Consider the following 15,949-nt stretch of genomic DNA (forward strand, 5'->3'; position numbering starts at 1 on the left):
TAGGGTATACACAAAAGTAGCACACATGAGTTGTCTTGTTGGGCAGACTGGATGGACCGTGCAGGTCTTTTTCTGCCGTCATCTACTATGTTACTATGATGCTATGGACTGATTTGGGGGATTTTTTTCAGTAGGTAGATTTTGTATTATAGTGCTTCTTGGATAGCTGTGGATCTGTTATGCTTTTATATATTTCATCCAGTGCTGGCCCAAGGGAAGACACCTCCCCCCCAAGGCGGAGATAAGATGCCCCCCCCCCCCCCCCGGGCTGAGTTGCCGCTCCCTACCCCATTTACCTGTTTTGTCAGATTCCAAACTCGGCAGCGATTCCCATATGTTGCCCTGCTGCCAGCACCTGCCTCTTCCCTTTACTGCGGTTGCCTCAGCCTCTGACGAGATGGGAAGTTATATCAGAGAGGCGGCTGCAGTAAAGGGGTGGGTGCCGACGGCAGGGCAGCGTATGGGAATCGCTGCTGTGTTTGGAAAGTGACGAAACAGGTAAACGCCGTAAATGGGGTGAAGGAAGGAAGGGGGAGATGCCGCTCCCTGAAGAGTGCCGCCTGAGGCCCCCACCTCAGGTGGCCTAATGGTTGGGCCATCCCTGATTTCATCATAAAATTTCTATTTTGTTAAATTTAAACACAGAGTCAAGGGAAAGGAATATCAGTAGGAGTTTTGCGAGTCGTATTTTCGTCCTCTTTCACTGAAATAAGGCTCTGCTGTATTGTTCAGCCTACTTTGAATTCTCCTGGTGCCTTCCTGGCTTTCTGTGTATGTATGTATATATATATGTGTGTGTGTGTGTGTGTATATATATATATATATATATATTCCTTGAAAAGAAATCAATAACGCTTGATACCAAGCCTAGGACCAAATTATCAATTAGTTGAAAGACAAAATATATGTGTGTGTGTATATATATATATTTATTACATTTGTACCCCACATTTTCCCACCTATTTGCAGGCTCAATGTGGCTTACATAGTACCATAACGGTGTTTGTCAGTTCCGGTATGAACAAATACAAGGTGTAATAGAGGTAGAATAAGGTTCATGTACGGTAGATACATTGGAGAAGAAGAGGGAGAGCTGGGGTGTGTCCATTACGATCTTTGGTTTAGTTGTGTTGCAGGTAACTTAGGTTCTTATGTTGGGTCAGTGGGATATGCCTTTCTGAACAGGTTTGTTTTTAGTACTTTCCAGAAATGTAGGTGGTCGTACGTTGTTTTTACTATTTTTGGCAGTGCGTTCCATAGTTGAGCGTTTAAATAGGAGAAGCTGGATGCATACGTTGATTTGTATTTGACTCCTTTGGAGATTTAGGTATGTTCGTGCTGATCTTGTTGTATTTCTGGTTGGCAGGTCTATGAGGTCTGTCAAGTATCCCGGGGCTTCGCCGTAGATTATTTTATGGACTAGGGTGCAGATTTTGAAAGCAATACGTTCTTTGATTGGGAGCCAATGCAGTTTTTCTCGGAGGGGGTTTGGCGCTTTCAAAACGTGTTTTTCCAAATATATGCCTGACTGCTGTGTTTTGAGCGGTCTGAAGTTCTTTGCAACCCACATAAATTCTATTGCAGTAGTCAGCATGGCTTAGTACCATTGATTGTATCAGATTGCGGAATATTTCCCTCGGGAAGAATGGTTTCACACGTTTGAGTTTCCACATAGAGTGGAACATTTTCTTTATGGTAGATTTCGCTGGTTCTCTAGTGAGAGGTTCCGGTCGATATATATAATTTGGTCCTAGGCTTGGTATCAAGCGTTATTGATTTTTTCAAGGGATTGATTCTTTTTGGTTGTTTTTGATTTATCTCTCCCTGAGGGTTATTCCAGTGTTTAAAAACTACTGGCACTTATACAGATATATAGGCAATCATTAAAAAGGTCATCAGCTATATAGGCCCAGAGTTATGTTTTCATCTTGAGCATGAGCTGAGATAATCCAGGGGCAAGGATGAAATTTATAAGGAAGGTGGTCAGATTCAATTATCTTCAACTCCTGTGATCAACTCCGAATGCCAAAATAACAGAAATCATTTTAAAAGGGAAAGGTTGTCCATAGACATTTATGTCAGCATTTTCATCATTCAGCCTTTAATGAGGAAATCCACGTAAAGTGAAGGAAGTGGCAACTGTACTTTGGGAATTTTTGGAAGAGACAGAAAGACACTGTCAAGTCTCTCTCACAGGGCCACGGGGGGGTGGGGGGGGCGGGGGGAACATTCCCTGGGCCCAGCCTCCAAGGATGGCCTAGTGTCGGCTTTGCTAGCCGCTGGTCTTCTTTCTGCCACATCCCACATATGCAGAAACAGGAAGTTATTCACAGGAGGCGGAACATGGCAGGAAGAAGGGCCCTTAAATGTCAGAGCAGTTTCTCTTGTTCTCTGCTGTGAGAAGTGGCAGGGGGAGGCAGCAGCGGGGCCCTGAAAATCGTTTGCTCCAGGCCCAGCTTTGTCTGTGAGCAGGCCCTGCTCTCATACATAGATTTGAAGCTTCTTGAATCCAGAGCCCCATGAGAGGACAAAGAGTACCTGAATATGCTCTCAGGGAAAGAGAAATATCAGGACACAGAATTTTACAGAAACCAATGTGGTTCATATTATACACGAAGACAAAATAATTTACACTTTTTCAATATATTTAAAAAAAACCTGTTTTACCTTGCAGTGATGAAAATGTCAAGTGTTTCACTATCAATGTAAAAAAAATTTTCAGATGGTTGTATAGTGACTTCAAAGCTCGGCAGAACTAAAGAAAAGAAAGAAACACGTGTCTCAATGTATAAAGCGAAGGCGAGAGTGTCCGCTAGACAGGAAGGGGTCTCACCTGGCAGCGGAGACTTTGCGTATTGCTCTTACCATATTCCTTGACATCGAACTTTGTGCTGAAGTTCTGCTGTGCTGCATCTTCATATCGCGCTAAGATACTCCAGGTCCCGAGACTGGAAAGCACAAGAAAATTCTTCTAGATTTATTCTGGGATAGACACGGGTTCCAGCTCTGTATCACAAGTAGAGAATGGGCTGTCTCCGTCCCCGCCCGATCCCTGCAGGCCCTATCTCTGTCCCCGCAGGTTCTGTCCTCATCTGCAGAAGCCTCGAACAGTTATGATTTTATATTTAAATCTTTTTATTAAAGTATAAAAAGGAACAATATGCTCTGCAACTGTTGTGTATAAGTTACAAATAGAAAATAATAACGAGCAACTATAATAACCCCCCACCACCCTTCCAACCCCAACAATAGCTGACTTCTACTACCCCAAGGAATCCTAATCCACCCTGTTAAAATGTCCAGGGATACAAAATACAACCCGTTCTGTATGCCCTAGAGGGGAAAAATATGCCCAATGAAGCACTGTTATGATTTTAAATCTGTGGATGAATGAGTCATTAACAATCTGAGGATTCAGTCTAGCTCTGCTGTCTTCCACAGTCCCTCCTGCAATAGAAGTTGTCTTCGCAGGATGTACAGGATCCCCCATGCAAATTTTGCTAGTTGTGGCCAGCATGTTTGCTTGTTTTTCCAAAAAAAAAAAAAAAAAAAATCATTGTCTGCATCACTCAAACATAAATAACAGTCCAGTTCATCAACAGGCTTCAAAGTAGAAAATGACACGGGATGGGCTCTGTCCCCATCCCCACCCCGTCCCCGCGGTTACTGCGGGTCCCTGTCCCTGCCGTGTCATTCTCTAATCACAAGAAACCCCTTCCTAGATCTATTCTGGGATAGACATTAGGTACTATTCTTGACTTTGTAGCTGAAACTCAGTGCCGTAGCGAGGGCAGCTGACACCCGGGGCGGGTCGCGCTGCGCAGCCCCCCCGAGCGCATTCTTACCACTGGCATAGGAAAGGGGACTGGTGGGAGGGCCGCTCCTTCTTACCTACAAGTGCACTCAGTCTGCAGCCCCTCATTACCTCTCTACCCTCATTTCCCCTTACGTTGCCGCCCGTAACCTCCGCTCACAGGACAAATCCCTCCTCTCAGTACCCTTCTCCACCACCGCCAACTCCAGGCTCCGCTCATTCTGCCTCGCCTCACCCTATGCTTGGAATCAACTTCCTGAGCCCTTACGCCAAGCCCCCTCCCTACCCATCTTCAAATCCTTGCTCAAAGCCCACCTCTTCAATGTTGCCTTCGGCACCTAACCTTTATACCTTTCAGAAAATCTAGACTGCCCCTATTTGACTGACTGTACATTTGTCCTTTAGATTGTAAGCTCCTTTGAGCTGGGACTGTCCTTCTATGTTAAATTGTACAGTGCTGCGTAACCCTAGTAGCGCTTTAGAAATGTCAAGTAGTAGTAGTAGAGTGCACATCCGGCTCCGCTGGTTCCCTGCTCTCTCTGCCCCGGAACAGGAAGTAACCTGTTCCGGAGCAGAGAGAGCAGGGAACCCGCGGAGCCGACACCCCCCCAGCGGCGTGCACCCGGGGCGGATCGCCCCCCCTTCCTACGCCACTGCTGAAACTGTAACTTGTTTTGCTACTGTGTATATTGAACTGGGCCTTAGACCAGCTACTATCTCTGCAGAGCTACCAGTTAAGGCAAAACATTGTTTTCCATAATGAACTCTGTAATATGTCAGAGCCACAATACCTTGGATACCTATCTGGAAAGTACCTGCCTGATTGGTTACATTGAAGATTGTAGATGTTGGCAGCCAGATGGCCAATTCTAGGTGGGCCTTAGCCCAAGGTAGGTCAGCATGCAATTCTCCCCCCCCCCCCTCCCCCCTGCGCTGGCATTAATGGTCTTTGGCTGGCGGGGCTTGGCAGAGGATTCTTGAACCAAGATGAGTTGGCCCAGGTCCCCATGGCTAGGCCACAGATTGGCAGAACCAATCACAAACACTATCGACAGAGTTTGAACAAACAGTATTGGGTACTGAAACTTATTAATGATTCTCCTGCCAGAATTTTTAAGTACTTTGCTTAGAATCCTGCCACCGATTCTCCTATAGGCATTTGTCCAGAACATTAAAGAACCTATTAAATCTCAGTTGTCATCCCTGGTATCTTCGCTTATGATGCCCAGGCTTCAGTGAAAAGTGTCCCCCCCCCCCTCCGTGGTTTCTGTGACCCTATTCCAGGGTTCACATGTACCACTTGCCTTGCAGGTTGGAGCTGGGTTGGGAAGGACAAGAAGTGCTTTACCACTCCTGGGACATGATTTGGAACTGGTCATTCCTAACATGAAAGGTCTTAAGACTGTTGCAACTGGGTAGTCAGGAGTTATTTCCTTTTCTCTGTGAAGCAATCCAATTTGGTCATTTGGTTATATTTTACTAGAGAGTATTTGGTACTTTGTTTTTTTCACAGAACAGTTTCCTTACTTGTCCTCCCTTATTGCCAGCAGCCAGAGTAAACCCAAGACTGGGGAGGGGGGGGGTGTGATATTTACCCCTAGGCTTAAACATAACCTCTGTTGCCATTCTTATGTTGCCTTAAAGGTGCTTTTTTGCACTTCTCACAAAGGTCTCCTCCTCCAGTTTTAAACAAAGCGCTTGGTGTGTTTTTGAATTTGGGCATGTCCATGATTCTAAAATGTAAGTTCCTAGGTGAAATGCTGAGCTCCGTTTGAAAACTGGCACCTAAGAATTTGCAAAATTGACCTACGTCTGTCATAGGTCAGCTCTATAACTCCGTAAGAAATCACTCACTTCACAATTTCCGGGAGTTTGTGAGACAGAGAAATGACGCCTGTTCTCCCCTCAGACAAGGCAGGATCTCTCTTCACAATGATGCCATCAGGAGTCTGGAAAAGCAAGTTCTGGTTAGGAATCAGTACAGCACAATATCAGCCTCAGCTACGCTCACTGGAGGTAATCTTACCACGCAAGGACGTTACAAGCTGTGACAAGAAGGTTACGTGACCAGCTGTGGGAATGTTCTGGGACCGAGTCTGGGCAGAACAATCATAAATATTCACAGCTTCAGTCTTGCCGTGATTCCTGCTGGTTTACCCCTCAGAGTTTATAAAGACACAGAGCCGTCTATGTTTCTTTATACAAGACGCTAAAAATAGGTCTTTGCATGGGCCTGTTATAAATCACCTCTCATACGTCTTAATCTGATCTAGGTGCAACAAAGTCTTAGCCTATAGAATTACACCAGTGCGAACCTTAGAGTGTCTCATATATAAAGAATGTACTGTACCCAAGATATGAAGAAAGAGAAAAAAAGAGACAGACAAAAGACGAGACAGAGTCAGAGGGATTAAATAAAGACAGAGAAAGACAAAGGGGAAAAAAGACAGATTAAAGAAAGAGTCGGAGTCAGACTGGGAGACAGAGAAAGAGGTGGGCTTTCAGAGCATCAAATATGGTTCTCTGTAAGTTAGGCTAAAACCCCAGTGCAGAAAACCTGTTCCACAGATCAGCGGACTCACCTCAAACTCCACAGTGATAGTTTTGTCCACTGGTTCTAGTTTGTGGCCCACGGTGAAGATGCGATAATAAACTGAAAAGAAAGAAGATTTTCTACAGTGACAAAATGTTTTTCTCCCCCAGTTTGACACTATGCACGTTTTTGGGGGTGAGGCAGAAGGACACATCCTTAAATCCAGGTGTCAGCCTCAGCACATAAACCTACTGAACATGAATGTCAAATGCAAAGTGCTGAAAAGGAAGGCAAAGAGGGACTTTGAAAACAAGATTGCATTGGAGGCAAAAACACATAGTAACATTTTTTTAGGTATATTAAAAGCAGGAAGCCGGCAAAAAAATTGGATGGACCACTAGATGACCGAGGGGTAAAAGGGGCAATCAGGGAAGACAAAGCCATAGTGGAGAGATTAAATAAATTCTTTGCTTCAGTCTTCACCGAGAAAGATTTGGGAGAGATACCAGTGCCAGAAATGGTATTCAAAGCTTACGAGTCAGAGAAACTGAATGAAATCTCTATAAACCTGGAGGATGTAATGGGGCAATTTGACAAATTGAAGACTTGCAAATCTCCTGGACTGGATGGTATTCATCCCAGAGTATTAATAGAATTGAAAAATGATCTTGCGGAACTATTGTTAGTAATATGTAATTTAACTTTAAATTCAAGCATGGTACCGGAAGATTGGAGGGTGGCCATTGTAATGCCGATTTTTAAAAAAGGGTTCCAGAGGAGATCCAGGAAATTATAGACCAGTGAACCTGACGTCGGTGCCGGGCAAAATGGTAGAGACTATTATTAAGAACAAAATTACAGAGCATATTCAAAAGCATGGATTAATGAGTCAAAGCCAACATGGATTTAGGGAAGGGAAATCTTGCCTCACCAATCTATTACATTTCTTTGAAGGGGTGAACAAACATGTGGATAAAGGTGAGCCAGTTGATATTGTGTATCTGGATTTTCAAAAGGCGTTTGACAAAATACCTCTTGAAAGACTCCAGAGGGAATTGGAGAGTCATGGAATAGGAGGTAGTGTTCTATTGTGGATCAAAACACGATTCAAGGATAGAAGACAGAAAGTAGCGTTAAATGGTCAGTATTCTCAATGGAGAAGGGTAGTTAGTGGGGTTCCCCAGGGGTCTGTGCTGGGGCCACTGCTTTTTAACATATTTATAAATGATCTAGAGATGGGAGTAACTAGTGAGGTAATTAAATTTGCTGATGACACAAAGTTATTCAAAGTTCTTAAATCGTGAGAGGATTGTGAAAAATTACAAGAGGACCTTACGAGACTGGGCGTCTAAATGACAGATGACGTTTAATGTGAGCAAGTGCAAAGTGATGCATGTGGGAAAGAGGAACCCGAACTATAGCTACGTAATGCAAGGTTTCACATTAGAATTCATCACCCAGGAAAAGGATCTAGGTGTCATTGTTGCTGATACGTTGAAACCCTCTGCTCAGTGTGCTGTGGCGGCTAAGAAAGCAAATAGAATGTTAAGTATTATTAAGAAAGGAATGGAAAACAAAAGACGTTTTAATGCCTTTGTATCGGTCCATGGTGTGACCGCAACTTGAATATTGTGTGCAATTCTGGTCGCTGCATCTCAAAAAAGATATAGTGGAATTAGAAAAGGGTGATGAAAATGATAAAGCGGATGGGACGCCTTCCCTATGAGGAAAGGCTGAAGCGTCTAGGGCTCTTCAGCTTGGAGAACATATGGCTGAGGGGAGATATGATAGAGGTCTATAAAATGATGAGTGGAGTGAAACGGGTAGACATGAATTGCTCGTTTACTCTTTCCAAAAATACTAGGACTAGGGGGCACGCAATGAAGCTACAAAGTAATAAATTTAGAACGAATCGGAGAAAATATTTCTTCACTCAATGTGTAATTAAACTCTGGAATTTGTTGCCAGATAATGTAGTAAAAGCAATTAGCTTAGCAGTGTTTAAAAAAAAAAAGGTTTGGATGGCTTCCTAAAGGAACAGTCCATAGACCATTATTAAAATGGACTTGAGGGAAATCCAGTGCTTATTTCTAGAATAAGCAGCATAAAATGTATTGTACTGTTTTGGGATCTTGCCAGGTATTTGCAACCTGGATTGGCCACTGTTGATAACAGGATGCTGGGCTTCATGGACGTGCTTATGTACTGAGGAAATTTAACTTGCCTTGAACTACTGAGAAAGGCACAAACTAAATCCAAATCCATAATCCATTTAGCTAACAAATATTCCTTAGTTCAAATTAAAGTTTCCTGTTGTGGCCTATGACCTGCTCCATATCCAACCCCAAATAAAAATCAGGGAACATTGACCTGGTGAAACTATTCTTATTATCTGACTGAAATGCTTCAGGTTTATCCACAGATCCAGGACTCAGTTTCTCCTCCTCTGTAAAGGTCTCTATCTCTCATCAGAGATCACTTTTCTCTTACACATGGCCTCTTCTGTAGAGCTGGTGGATCCCAGTGAGCTTTGATCAACCATAAGGTTCAACCATAAGGGAGGGACTAACCCTCACGGCGTTGCCCAGTGACCTGGAACTTCACCTGGGCCCCTCATTTCAAACTAAAGCAACAGTCAGTGGCCTAACAGATTTGATGACTTTTAATTCATGCACTATTTTTTGTTTTAAATCTAGATAAATAATCACATGCGGTTAACCCTAGTACCTGTAGATCCAGGTGTGTAGATGGTTTTATCTGTCTGGATAAAGATGTAGCCACTTTGAAAGGCAACCAGCAGAACTTTTTCCATCTGGAACGTAGAAGACTTGACTTCGAGAACCACATACTGGTTGAGTTTTGAATCTTTCTTCATTACTTTAGAAGGAATCTGAATGTAGGGGAACAGGGAGTGTTAGGGTCTTTAATCTGCCAGATGTGCGGTTTTCAAAGCACTAAACATTAATTCTGACAATACAACAATCACAAACATGAAACGTTGAGTGGACGCAAACTAGTACTGTTTTTTACAGTGTGATCCTCAGGTAACCATGGATTTAAACCTTCTGCTTGTAACGAGACTTCATAAACGATTTTCAAAGCACGTATCAGCTCAGCCTCCACAAAGAACCAATCGCTGGGTTTCGTTATCTTTCAACAATGGGAGAGGTCTCCATATCACCCACCTGTATTTTCGCTGTGTTCATGAAGCTGTTTTCATTATTCAGGGGGACGTCTATCTTGAAGAGGTTTTGTTTCTTCTGTGGAAAGTCGTACACTGTAATGGTGGCCACAGTTGCAGCATTCAAGCCATGGGTTTCGAGCAAGACCGTCTCCTCGCTGTCCACTCGTAGAACATTTGGTGTGATCAGAGTACATCTATCAACAGGAAGAAATATTTAAGCAAGTATCTCGCAAGGAAGAGAAATTATAAGCAATGATACCTTGGAAAAGGGGAGATACAGAATATTATTTCTCAGGGAAGGGGAATATATACACTAGTATCACCTACAGAACTATTTCTCAATTTCTTCTCTTTTCTCCTTTTTGAGTGCTACTCATTTCGGAAGCTTTGGCATAATTTACATCTTGCAAACAATATGAGGTTAATTTTATAAAGGGACACCTACTTTAGGTACTTATGTGTCTTTATAAGATACGAGTGTAAATGGAAGAAATCTCATAAGTACATAAGTATTGCCATACTGGGACAGACCAAAGGTCCATCACGCCCGGCATCCTGCTTCCAACAGTGGCTAATCCAGGTCACAAATACCTGGCAAGATCCCCAAAAAGTACAAAACATTTTATGCTGCTTATCCCAGAAATAAGCAGTGGATTTTCCACGTCCATTTTAATAATAGTCTATGGACATTTCTTTTAAGAAGCCATCCAAACCTTTTTTAAAACTCTGCTAAGCTAACCGCCTTTACCACATTTTCTGGCAATGAATTCCAGAGTTGAATTACACATTGAGTGAAGAAAAATTTTCTCTGATTCGTTTTAAATTTACTACTTTGTAGCTTCATCGCATGCCCCCTAGTCCTAGAAGTCTCACATTGAGGAGCCATCTTACTAAGCAGTGGTAGGGTTAACACACAGGTAGTGAGTGCCAAATCAGCACTACTGCAAGGGTAGATGGGCTGTTTCGAAGATAGGGTTCTACATGGAATGTTGCTACTCTCTGGGATTCTGCATGGAATCTTGTCACTCTTTAGGATTCCAGAATCTTGCTGTTCTTTGGGGTTCTACATGGAATGTTGCTACTCTCTGGGATTCTGCACGGAATCTTGTCACTCTTTAGGATTCCAGAATCCTGCTGTTCTTTGGGATTCTACATAGAATGTTGCTACTCTTTGGGATTCTGCATGGAATCTTGTCACTCTTTAGGATTCCAGAATCTTGCTGTTCTTTGGGATTCTACATGGAATGTTGCTACTCTTTGGGATTCTGCATGGAATCTTGTCACTCTTTAGGATTCCGGAATCTTGCTGTTCTTTGGGATTCTACATGGAATGTTGCTACTCTTTGGGATTCTGCATGGAATCTTGTCACTCTTTAGGATTCCAGAATCCTGCTGTTCTTTGGGATTCTACATAGAATGTTGCTACTCTTTGGGATTCTGCATGGAATCTTGTCACTCTTTAGGATTCCAGAATCCTGCTGTTCTTTGGGATTCTACATAGAATGTTGCTACTCTCTGGGATTCTGCATGGAATCTTATCACTCTTTAGGATTCCAGAATCTTGCTGTTCTTTGTGATTCAACATGAAATGTTGCTACTCTTTGGGATTCTGCATGGAATCTTGTCACTCTTTAGGATTCTGGAATCTTGTTGTTCTTTGGGATTCTACATAGAATGTTGCTACTCTTTGGGATTCTGCATGGAATCTTGTCACTCTTTAGGATTCCGGAATCTTGCTGTTCTTTGGGATTCTACATGGAATGTTGCTACTCTTTGGGATTCTGCATGGAATCTTGTCACTCTTTAGGATTCTGGAATCTTGCTGTTCTTTGGGATTCTACATGGAATGTTGCTACTCTTTGGGATTCTGCATGGAATCTTGTCACTCTTTAGGATTCTGGAATCTTGTTGTTCTTTGGGATTCTACATAGAATGTTGCTACTCTTTGGGATTCTGCATGGAATCTTGTCACTCTTTAGGATTCCAGAATCTTGCTGTTCTTTGGGATTCTACATGGAATGTTGCTACTCTTTGGGATTCTGCATGGAATCTTGTCACTCTTTAGGATTCCGGAATCTTGCTGTTCTTTGGGATTCTACATGGAATGTTGCTACTCTTTGGGATTCTGCATGGAATCTTGTCACTCTTTAGGATTCCAGAATCTTGCTGTTCTTTGGGATTCTACATGGAATGTTGCTACTCTTTGGGATTCTGCATGGAATCTTGTCACTCTTTAGGATTCCGGAATCTTGCTGTTCTTTGGGATTCTACATGGAATGTTGCTACTCTTTGGGATTCTGCATGGAATCTTGTCACTCTTTAGGATTCCGGAATCTTGCTGTTCTTTGGGATTCTACATGGAATGTTGCTACTCTTTGGGATTCTGCATGGAATCTTGTCACTCTTTAGGATTCTGGAATCTTGCTGTTCTTTGGGATTCTACATGGAATGTTGCTACTCTTTGGGATTCTGCATGGAATCTTGTCACTCTTTAGGATTCTGGAATCTTGTTGTTCTTTGGGATTCTACATAGAATGTTGCTACTCTTTGGGATTCTGCATGGAATCTTGTCACTCTTTAGGATTCCAGAATCTTGCTGTTCTTTGGGATTCTACATGGAATGTTGCTACTCTTTGGGATTCTGCATGGAATCTTGTCACTCTTTAGGATTCCGGAATCTTGCTGTTCTTTGGGATTCTACATGGAATGTTGCTACTCTTTGGGATTCTGCATGGAATCTTGTCACTCTTTAGGATTCCAGAATCTTGCTGTTCTTTGGGATTCTACATGGAATGTTGCTACTCTTTGGGATTCTGCATGGAATCTTGTCACTCTTTAGGATTCCGGAATCTTGCTGTTCTTTGGGATTCTACATGGAATGTTGCTACTCTTTGGGATTCTGCATGGAATCTTGTCTAGGACTCCAGAATCTTGCTGTTCTTTGGGGTTCTACATGATTTGGGTTTCTGCCAGGTACTTGTGACCTGGCTTGGCCACTGTTTGGAAAACAGGATACTGGGCTAGATGGGCCATTGGTTTGACCCAGTATGGCTACTCTTATGTTCTTATGAGTCTGACCTCTCCTTCACTCAGAAGCTTTCCAAGGTTATGAGGTCTATCTGAAAATATCTTCATAAAGCTACATTACAGTCTCCTTCACACCCTTCTAATCTCACGTTTGGATTATTGTAATTTAATTAGGCAGCGATTACTCAACCAATCCTGAAAAGATTTACAAACTTTGTAAGTCACAGCCGCTCATCTCTTATGCTAGAAAGCAAAATCACGTAATGCCTGTTGAATTCTGCATTGTTTAAATCACAGTTCTAATTCTTAAGGCTTTATGCATCCCGCGTTATTTGGGGACCCTTACAATTCCTCACCTATCTTCTCGTTCACCCCGATCATTACATGCTCATAGTTTAGTGCTGCCAAATCCTTCCCTCACCACTCAAAGCTTCAAGCCACAGTGCTTTTCTTCTTTTTAACTCCAGCCTTAGGGACTCTCAAGTAAAATGAGTTTATCTTGTTGGGCAGACTGGATGGACCATACAGGTCTTTATCTGCCATCACTTACTATGTTTCCCTTATCTCTTTGTTCTGAATTATCTTTAAAAAAAAAAAAAAAGTTAGCTCTGCTTTGCATACACATTTCTTTAATCAAACCTTTGGTGAGCTTATCTGAGAGCTGGATGGCAGGACAGGAGTTGCCACCCTGCACCTGATTATTATTACCCGAGATTATTTCTGGACTTTTCTTAACATTTGCGTTTTCCTATTTACAATTTGAGGTTCATTTTCCTTTTTATTTCAATAATTTTTTATTGATGAAATATACAAAACATATAAAGCACCATTCACAACATTATTCTGATAATTCCGCAAACCACAGTGCTTATTACTAGAAAACAATTTTTTCATCACCATTTATCCCCCTTTTATGTATTGTAAACCCTTTCCCACCCCCCTATCTCCATTCCAAATCGAACAGCATTATATATAGCACCTATATGTAACTTCCAAACAATAAAGTTCGTTATTAACTATGTATTATGTACATGCACCTGTATAAGCTACACTCGAATGTAGAGAGCTTTGTTTCTTATAGCTCTCCACCTTTCATATCAAAACGCCTTTGTCCCAAAAAACAATCCCTCCCCCCCTCCCTTCCCAGTTTTCCTTTTTATATTGGTCTGGACACTGCCTTCACCTGTGTTACACTCATGAGAGATGTTTCAGCAAGTAAGAAACAGTAATAACACCCAAGATCAGGGATTCCAGTTCCTCTCTCACCACCACCCCCTCCTCCCCACCTCTGCCAAAAACTAAGTGCAATTCCTTAGGGAACAGCAATAAAACCTCCAATATGATGACAAACTTTATCCACTGTACCCCGATTTCCTGGATCCATGTTATTATATAAGGGGGGGGGGTTGCTTTAAACGCCACTTGTGTACATTAAACAGTGTGTGGAAATGACTCAGTAGAAAATTACCCTGAATCAAATATATGCAGAATATCATTCCATGTATATATTTACCTCCGAGGCAGTACTGGGGGGGGGGGGGGGGGGGATGGGGAGGGCCCAGACAGGACTTACATTATACTTTTGGATTTTTCCAAAGTAAACATGTAAAGAGAGCATTAAACAGCATGTGTGAAGGGGGATGTGGAGGGTGGGAGGGAAATATTTCGTTCTTTGTGGATCATCCGAATTTACAATGTTATTGTATCGGTTTCCTATTACAGCAAATAAACACATTGTTTTAAAAGATATCAGATGTGCACTTATGTTCATATTTTCACAGCATGTGCATAAAGCCAGCGTAACTCGCTGTAAAACTTAAAATTACTCAGTGGCTAAGATCTCTGAACCCTCTCCGTGAAGTGAATGTCCTAAGTGTGTGTGAGCCCAATGAAAGATGGCTTCCCTGCTCCCCCCCCAAACGCTTTTTTGATTCCCCAGTTCCTGACATCTCTGCCCATTCTCTTTGTTCCGGTAATGAAAGGCTCCTTTCGATCCCCTCCTTCACTTGGATTCCGCTTTCTAGATTTTGCTCCCTTGCTCTGGAAACTTTCTGCCAAGGCACATTCGACTTCACTCCCTCTGTCTCTAGAATAGATTCAAGGTCTCGTTGGAGGCAATTTTTCAGCAGGTTTTGGTGATTGGCGAGTCGGAGTTGGTAATTATTGTCTTTTTAATTTGTTTTCTTTCTATTCTTTTCATTATCTGTGACGTAAACTGCTATAATATGTTAAATGAATTACGGTGTCAAAAGTACATCTATTCTTAGTTGAACATCACTTCTCTCTCACACACACCGCTTTCTGGATTTCTCTCTTATTTCAGAAGGTTCTTACATAAGTACATAAGTGTTGCCATACTGGGACAGACCAAAGGTTCATCAAGCCCAGTATCCTGTTTCCAACAGTGGCCAATCCAGGTCACAAATACCTGGCAAGATCCCCAAAAAGTACAAAACATTTTATGCTGCTTATCCCAGAAATAGTGGATTTTCCCCAAGTCCATTTAATAATGGTCTATGGACTTTTCCATAAGGAAGCCGTCCAAACCTTTTTTAAAGTCCACTAAGCTAACCACCTTTACCACATTCTCTGGCAATGAATTCCAGAGTTTATTTACACGTTGAGTGAAGAAAAACTTTCTCTAATTCATTTCTTGGAAACAGGTTAGTCTAAGAGCACTGAAGCTTTCTTAATAATCCAGCAGAAATAGGGGTCACACCGGACATAGCCCCAAATCTTTCCCTCCTTTTACCCATCAAGCCCACCATTAAAAGTATACTCACGGTGCTTGACTGTATGACCGGGTGGACAAGCAGAGCAGTGCCAGGGCCAAACAGAGAGCTGATCCCCCCATGCTGCTGGACTGAGGGGTACAAGGTGCCTTCCCAAGAAGGGGCAGGATTTTATGTAGGATGCTCCCCTTGTGTAATCAGAAAGCTTCTGGGAACTGCACTGCAATGAATCATTAACTGGACAGCAGGTTACATACCTTGGCAGAGTTTCCAAATCTCTGTATCACCAGGTGATAGCAGAGGAAAATGTAAACTAAAAAATTAAAAGGAGGGAAGAAATGTGAGACAAAAGAAACAGAGGGATTAGCAAAGTTTTCAAAAAAGAAATGAGCATATACTCAGAACAGATACTAGTCAAACTATTTCCTCATACACATAGGTACACACACTTGAAACTCTATGTCATTCCATAATCACATGCGCATGAGCCTGACGTATGTAACTGCAGCATTCTATCATTTTAGCATGTACATGCTAAAACGATACAATGCCACAGTTACACATGTCAGGGTCAAACTCAAGTGTGTAAACGCCATGTACATGCTAAAATGATACAATGCCGCAGTTACACACGTCAGGGTCACACTCGTGTGTGTAAG

General features: G+C 42.3%; 1 protein-coding gene across 1 annotated transcript in view; it reads right to left on the reverse strand.

Annotated features, from left to right (window-relative positions):
* Positions 1-15,445, reverse strand: part of C3 (complement C3) — a 102,458-nt gene extending 87,013 nt beyond the window's left edge. The window contains exons 1-7 of the mRNA XM_030196876.1: positions 15,342-15,445; positions 9,533-9,725; positions 9,075-9,237; positions 6,397-6,467; positions 5,669-5,763; positions 2,866-2,948; positions 2,668-2,755 (exon numbers count right to left, since the gene is read on the reverse strand). Coding sequence (XP_030052736.1) covers positions 2,668-2,755; positions 2,866-2,948; positions 5,669-5,763; positions 6,397-6,467; positions 9,075-9,237; positions 9,533-9,725; positions 15,342-15,412 — 764 coding nt within the window. The 5' untranslated portion in view covers positions 15,413-15,445. The remainder of the gene's footprint in view (positions 1-2,667; positions 2,756-2,865; positions 2,949-5,668; positions 5,764-6,396; positions 6,468-9,074; positions 9,238-9,532; positions 9,726-15,341) is intronic.
* Between the last annotated feature and the right edge of the window lie 504 nt (positions 15,446-15,949).

This window comes from Microcaecilia unicolor, chromosome 3 (genome assembly GCF_901765095.1).
Source record: "Microcaecilia unicolor chromosome 3, aMicUni1.1, whole genome shotgun sequence".
Taxonomy (NCBI): domain Eukaryota; kingdom Metazoa; phylum Chordata; class Amphibia; order Gymnophiona; family Siphonopidae; genus Microcaecilia; species Microcaecilia unicolor.